Genomic DNA, 7,909 nt, shown 5'->3' with positions numbered 1-7,909 from the left:
AATTCTTCACTTTGATTGTGTTTCTATCCTTATTCTAGTGATGAATCCATGTCTCATCTCCTAAATTTCATCATTTTCTAGATTTTCTCTCTCACCAAGAACACACACTAGTTCTTGGTGGCTAAAAACCTCATTCCAAGCTTCTTAACAGTAAGTAACTACCATCTGTACTTGATATCTACTAGAAACCATCAATTTTCGCCTAAAAATCGACCTGAAACGCATGAACTGAGTGTTTACGGCCGTACACCCTTCAATGGCCGTAAACTCCATTTTTGGTCGATTATTGACCTTTAAACTCTTCCTTGAACTAGGCACGAGGCTTAGAACACTTCCAGAAGGATAGAAAGGACCTTGAAACACCGAAAATCGCACCTTTCACCAAGTGTTTACGGACGTAAACCCATGGACCGCAAACACTTGGGCCGTAAACATATGGGCCGTAAACCCTGTGGGGCTGCAAACCCTTGACCGTACACTCCTTTTACGACCGCAAACTCCCCATTTTCAAATCACATGCGATTCTAACACTTAGTTTTAAGTGTTTCCTGGTCCCTAGGATGATTTCCTTCCATAACAACTAGTGTTATGCCCTCACCTAATGCATATATGTACTTTTACATGCTAAATAGGATCCGTTTGTGCCCGAGGCTTTATTTGACACTCAGCAATTCCTAGCAACTTCCACTCGAATCCCACGTCAAACAGTGAGTTCATACCCCTATGCTTTTTTCGAGTTTTTCATGTATTCAGGGGGGAATACAAGCAAAAGTACAAGGAAACTTGTGCTCAAGTTATATTATTTTGTATAAAATAATTATATGTTCAGTATGCTTTTAATACAGAAAACCGTTTTACCAAACGATTAAGAAATCAACTCGTAGAAACAGTTTTCAAAACTAAAGCAATGAACTTGTGAATCTTGTCATAAAATGTGATATTTTATAAAGGATTCATACAACTCATAAACAGGATTTTCGGTATTATTACATGCAAATTGTTAGTCTAAAGTTGGAGACACGTCCTTGGTAACACTCCCACCGAATTCGAGAGTGTAGGACTAGCACTTGTAACCAGAATCTATTGCAGGGAGAGCGTGATTGTTGTGTATAGATCTATACGGGACCGACTATCCCGCACCTTACTGCTAGCTACTGTTGGACCGATAGGTCCAGGGGTGACAAGGTCATAAAAAGATACTGGCCCCGTTACGTGCCATATCAAGTCTAAGTACGGTTATGACACTCACAACCTAGATAACAGAATTTACTTTTGTAATAATGAAACAAGTGAACTAACCTCAAAGTAATAACCGATTTGATTACTAGAGGGTATTAATAATACCCTTAGGATTTAGTTCACCACCTATTTACTAGTTTTATTTATGTAATAAGGCTAATACACCTCACAGAGAGCAAACATGATTTTTCAAGGAAACTACATCTAACGATACAAGTATGGTAGATACTTGTACACCTCAGACAAGAACAGATAACCAACTGTCAACTTTTAAGGAAAATATAGGATTTTCCTGGGATAACTCAACCTTACATAAACAGGCTGTTAAACAAATAACGAATGGATAATCAAACATCTTTCATAAGAAAATATAGGATTTTCTTGGGAAACACTTTTCAAAGGATCAAAGAAACATTTCTTTCACCGGAACTAAACGCTTATGAACTCACCAGCTTTATGCTGATATTTTTAAAACTGCTTGTATTCTCAGGGCAACAATAGATAGGTACTCTTGCCAACTTTTGGAGAAGACGGATCATTTTGGAGTCACGTCTTTTACTCTTGTTATACACTGTTATGTACAAACTATGTTTTCAAACAATGTAAATATTCATATTATAATGTAATGGTTGTGTTTACTTCGCTTGCTATGATACAACTGTTGTGATACTGCAAATGACGTCACCCGCCCCCGGACGTTTCCGCCGTCCGTTCCGACGGTTCGGGGGTGTGACAATTGAGCACCATTAGGTCTCATCCAGGTGAAACTTTGGCCTCCAAGATTCAAGTCCACTAGACCAACATTATCGATGAAGTTGTTGAAGTTGTGGGCGCCAATAGCAGAGCAAACTTACCCACTTCTTTCCTCCGGACACCTGACTTCGATAAAGTCGCCACAAACAATCCACATTCCTCGTTTGTCACGTGCAATCTTGTTAGAGATGCAATTCCAGAGATCAAGTTTGTCGTTGCCCTCTTGGGGGAATAAAAATTTATCACCCCCATACTATGTTTGATGCACTTCCATTTACCAAACGTGATCATGAGGTTCCTGCTAACCTCTATTGTTATGATGTCAACACCTTCCAGGTCCCAAACCTTGAGTAAACCACCAGAATACCAACAGAAGGGGAGGCCATCCAACCTTTCGGTCTTCTGCCGCATAGAGAGTTCACATCAAAACCATTAAGCCTGTTGGATTTAGTCGATCCAGAAGGTGAAGGTTTTCAGGCGAACATGTGGTGATGACGACACTAGGGTTTCATGCGAACAGGTGGAGATGGCGGCGCACAAGGTGTGTGGGTTTTCTATTTCTTTGCTCCGGTACTTACTTTGGAGAGGCGGCAGTCACGACCTACATGACAGATCCAAATAAGGTGAGGCTTTTGTGTGCAATGAAGCTTTTTATAGCGACGAAGACGAAGATCTAGGTGGGGTTTTTAGGGTTTTAAACAAAAATGTGAGATGCTGGTTGGTGATGGCGACTTGCTGGAGGAAGTGAATCTGGTGATGGTTCAGATATCTATCTGGCGGTGGTAATGTATAATTCTGGTAATGGTATCTAGAGAAAAGAAAGAGATATAGAGAGAAAGGGATATTAGGTTAAGAGTTTTAAAAAGGTTGGTTGGATAGGGGCATATTTCTTTTTTTTTTTAATTAAAAATAATAATAATAACTTTATATTAATTGGAAAATAAATACACAAAGGACATTATGGTCATTTCAGATCCGACATGGACTAAATTTGCAACAAAATCGCATTTATTCTATAAATTATGAATTGTATATTTAACACAAAAATTATAAATAAATATTGATTCATATGTATTAAAAAAAATAAAAAAAAAACGAGAAATAATTGCTAAAGATAAATAACAAAATAAATATTGATCTAAAATAAAATAAAGTTAGGCTAGTTTTCTTTTGTCATTTTTTTTCCAATGGTACCAAATAGTACTCAAATAAAAGAAGAAAACGTATACGTTTTGTCTTCTTTCGATCTCAAACATATCAAAAAGTACGATGACAACTACACAAATAAAAATAAGAAATAAATATAAATTTTTGAACCAACATAAAACAAAGAAACGAAAAACAAAGAAAACAAAAAATTACTACTTTACTCTGTTATTCATCACCATTTAGAACCAAATTAAGAATAACAAAAACTTATCACGACTTCATATCTTATTTCACTTACTAGAACAGAGCTTTTTTATTCATGTTGTCGTAACTATAACATAGTATTTGTTTTCTTTACTATTACTATAACATAATATATATATTTTTGTATATAAAATAAAAAACCAACCTAGTTACTTAAACTTTTGTATATTTATAAAAAAAACTAATAAAATAAATGAATTTATAAAAAAAGAAAAAAACTATTATAAAAGTGAAATATTGAAACTGTCGGTTAAAACTAGTCGAATTATAAGAATAAAAATAACTTAAATTCATAGAATAAGATACTTTTTTTTATTATTTTTTTTGACAAAATTGCAAAAATGATACCTGTGGTATGTCCAAAATTGCCACTTTGGGCCAAACAGGTTTTGACTAGCACAAATGGTCCAAAAGTTTTCATTTTGTTGCGAGTTTGGTCCATTTTGGTTTTAAATGACGATTTTGCCCTTTGTATTTTGTTTTTTTAATTTTTTTTATTACATAAATGAAAAAAGAAAAGAAAAAAAAATTCTCTCTCACACATACACACACACTCTCTTTCTCTCTCTCACACACTCACTCACTCACTTACCGGTGGAACCTCTCATCTCCTCACCTCTCACCTCTCTCAGGAAAACACACACTAAAAAATACCCTAACTGCCACCACCATCTGCCATCACCGCCGTCGTCACCAACCTCCGTCGACCTCTTCATCTTCGGCGAACCAGACTCACTTCTATTTGTCTTCCATCCAGCCATCACGTTTCTCCTTGCCGCGACCACGACCACACAACCTTTGAATCTGACCTAATTCCCACACAACCATCTCTGATCTGTTTTAAACGCTACTTTTACGAAACCCTAGCGTCACCACCATTCTCATCCGTTACTAGGGTTTTCGTCTTCAAGATCTGATTAGAAGGCGTCGTCGTTGGAGAATGAGAGAGACGAAGTTAGGGTTTGCACAGGCGACAGTGGCGGCTGGAACGAGGGGAACAAGTCCAAACCCTAGCCGTCACCACCTTCGACCCCCTGCTAGGATTTTAGGACACTTCTGGCGGCTTATGAAGGTGCAATTCAGGCAATAATTTTGAGCAACGAAGCAAACGAAAAAGTTCAGGATCTGTTGGGATTCAACTGTCATGGCTTATGCCGTCCTCCCTCCTAAACAACCACCGCATCTGAAAACCCTAGTAGCGGCGGATTTATGACGAACACTACCATTTCAGGTCTGGTTTCAAGCACTACCTCAGATTTGTGAGAGAGGGAGAATAAGAAGAAGAAGAAAAATGGCGTTTCAGATCTGTGAGAGAGAGAGAATCGATTTTTGGGTTTTGTGTGTGTGTGTGTGTATGTTTAATTTGTGTGTGTGTTTGTGTTGAATCTGTTGAAAAATCGATGGATGTTAGTGTTGATTTGTTTTTGTGTTCTTCAGATTTCATGTGTTTGTATGTTCATCTGATTTCGTGTGTGTTTGTTCATCTGTGAGTGGTGGTGGATGGTGGTGGTGGCGGACGGTGATCGAACAGTGGTGGTGGTAGATGATCTTGAGTGTTCTTGAGGAAGAAACGAGAGAGAGAGAGAGAGAGAGAGAGAGAGAGAAAGTGTGTGTGTGTGTGTGAGTGAGAGAGAAAGGGTATTTTTTCTTTTCTTTTTTCTTTTGTTCTTTTATTTTTGTAATAAAAAATGAATAAAGAAAATATAAAGGGTAAAATCGTCATTTTATAAAAATTTAAACCAGAATGGACCAAACTAGCAACAAAATAGAAACTTTTAGACCATTTGTGCTAGTCAAAACCTGTCTGGCCCAAAGTGGCAATTTTGGACATACCACAGGGACCATTGTTGCAATTTTGTCTTTTTTTTATTTAGAATGACAGTTATAACATGTCTGAGATTGAAGCCGATATCACCTTAGGCCATCCACAATGGAAGTTGTATGAGAGTTTAATGGAATAAATGTGAATTTAATATAGATGAGAGAGAGCGTGGAGTTGAATGACCATTGAACGGTGCAATGAAATTGTAATTGAAAATTTATGAATTTTTTAAGAATTAAAGTGAATATGTATATTCTCTTTCCTACTTGGCAATCCATACAACTCTCCATGAGTTTAATCCATTGAAGATGCCCTTCTTAAAAACAAAAACACTTGGTTACCCAAACTTGTGCGAGATACTCGTTAACTCCTCTAATCGTGTACTCCCTATGACACTATATAATCCCGAGTGATCCAATCTCAAATCCCATCGACTTTCCCACTATAATCAGCTGTTTGTTTGCACGTTCTGCATAATCACTTGTACTTTATAACAATCTTTTTCACCGGAAGTAATGGCACAATACGGAGGAGAGCAATACGGTCATGAGGAGGGTCAGCAAGCCCACAACCCACTGCAGTCAACAGCCGTAGGTCATGATGAAGATACCGAAGCTACAAAAATTAACACCATCGGAACGGGAGCTGCTCATGGTGACGTCCATGAACAAGGGAAACATAATGGCGCCGGTGCCGGGGGAATCCTCCACCTTTCCGGCAGTGGCAATTCCAGCTCTGTAAGTGAAATGTATACGTTATCTTAAATCTTCTAAGACTTTAAAATCAATAACTAACGTTGTGTTTGATTGTGCAGTCGGAGGATGATGGTGAGGGAGGACGAAGGAAGAAGAAAGGTGTGGTTGAGAAGATCAAGGAGAAGCTGCCTGGTGGAGATGAGCAGGACGCTTCAACCACAACCACCGTTGAAACCGGTGGTGGCGTTGGATATGAGGGGGAGGATGAAGGGCATGAGAAAAAGGGACTGATGGAGCAAATAAAGGAGAAGTTATCAGGGAGTCAGCAGTAATTGTTTGATTGTCTACATGTATAATTAATCATGTATGATGCATGTATTTATGTATGTATGTATACACGATATAGTAGATACAATAATCTGCCTTGTGGGTTTGGTGTGTGAGTGATACACAAGGCATGCAGCTGGGGATATATGGTTTTGTATGTTTGGTTCCTGATTTGTAATATTATACGATCAAGTTAAGTTCATATTATAATATAATTAATCGATTAAAAAGATAAAAAGAAAGTTTTAGGATGAAGCTTTTTCAACAATTTCACGACCCCATTTGGCATACTTCGTTGCACCTAATTCACTAATTGAGCACAGCTTAAATGACACTAGCTACCCTCGTCTGTTTTGACTTAAGCCTCTTGCCTTTTGTCAAAGTAGTCCAAAGCCTCCCTTGGCTTGGCATTTTGTGAAAATCCCTTGACCATTTTGTAGGCAGTCCTTCGAACAGCTCACTTGCTTCTTCCATGTTCCCATGTCTCGCATAAGCCACAATTAACAACATCCATGAGATTTCATTTCTTTACGTCATTTCATCGACCACTTTATGAGTACTATCCAAGAACTCACATCTAACGTATATGTCAATCAAAGTATTACCCACATACAAATCAAAAGTAAACACACCAAGACTTGTAACTTGCCCGTGAATCTGCATACCCTAATTAACCCCACCAACAACACTACAAAGTCGTGAATGTAAACGACACATGACCAATCCCTTGTCGTCTCATCAAATTATAGAACGTTAATTACAGACTCCATAAAGGGTCCTTGTACAGAGTAACCACCCCCTAAGACCGATATTCGATATCAGTGGTGTTACTATAATTCTTGGAAATGAGGTCCAAAAAAAGCAAACTCTTTGATTCGATCCTAAAATATTTTACAAATCTCCATCTCCATTCCATATCTAATAAAAGAATCAAATTTGTGTCACGTGACATTTCCTCAACCCAAGTTTCAAAATGAAATGTCTAATATGCCCCTTGCTCCTTTAAACTCTTATAGGGTGTTTGGATAAGGAAAGAAGAGGATGCTTATAGCTTATTGTTTATCCCTACTGCTATAAGCTAAGTTTAAGTGTTTGGATAGGAAACACTAAAAATCAGCTTATTGTGGTGGGGATAAGCTAAATAAGTTAATTTTAATAAGCATCCCCCCTTGCTTATAGTATATTGTTTATTTCTAATCCAAACACTTTTACAAAAGTTGTTTTCTCTCACCGCTATAAGCTAATAAGCTATAAGTTAATAAGTTATAAGCTAATTTATCCAAACACCCTCTTAGTGTCTCTAAAATTTTGTTTTCCCACCCATTGTGAGCTCCTTGTATTCCTCGGTTATCCACCGTTCACGACTTTGTCTCCCCTAATTTTGCCATGCCGCTCCTTTGAAACCTCAAATACACATTTGGAAAACCCTACACCCGAAGTCGCAAAGTTTATCTTCCGTTTCAGCACTAAAATTTCAAATCGTAAAGATCTATGAACCCTAAACCCACTTTCAAGGTAATGGTGATTGAATTATACTTTGTGATATCATCGATTTTTTATGGATCTGTTGTATATGTCATGTTTCTTCTACCCTTCTACCCTACAAAAACTCTAACCTCTCCAAGGTAACCTGCGTCTCTTCTTTCTTTTTTACTTTTGA

General features: G+C 37.6%; 1 protein-coding gene across 1 annotated transcript; it reads left to right on the top strand.

The window, feature by feature from the left end:
• Window positions 1-5,584: 5,584 nt before the first annotated feature.
• LOC145156769 (uncharacterized) lies at window positions 5,585-6,451 on the top strand. The gene is made up of 2 exons (XM_079076021.1): window positions 5,585-5,964; window positions 6,042-6,451. Exons 1-2 carry the CDS (start codon window positions 5,743-5,745, stop codon window positions 6,252-6,254), a joined length of 435 nt encoding a protein of 144 aa, XP_078932147.1. The 5' UTR covers window positions 5,585-5,742; the 3' UTR covers window positions 6,255-6,451.
• The last annotated feature ends 1,458 nt before the right edge of the window (window positions 6,452-7,909 follow it).

This window comes from Lactuca virosa, chromosome 2, assembly GCF_052849685.1.
Source record: "Lactuca virosa cultivar CGN04683 chromosome 2, Lactuca_virosa_CGN04683_v6, whole genome shotgun sequence".
Lineage (NCBI taxonomy): Eukaryota > Viridiplantae > Streptophyta > Magnoliopsida > Asterales > Asteraceae > Lactuca > Lactuca virosa.
This window is presented reverse-complemented; position numbering and strand designations above follow the sequence as displayed.

What these genes read in the sequence shown, in the direction of transcription:
- LOC145156769 (XM_079076021.1), top strand. Translation starts at nt 5,743, where the DNA reads ATGGCACAATACGGAGGAGAGCAATACGGTCATGAGGAGGGTCAGCAA. An exon ending in GCAGTGGCAATTCCAGCTCT is followed by an intron (nt 5,965 to 6,041) that starts GTAAGTGAAATG and finishes TTGATTGTGCAG; the next exon opens with TCGGAGGATGATGGTGAGGG.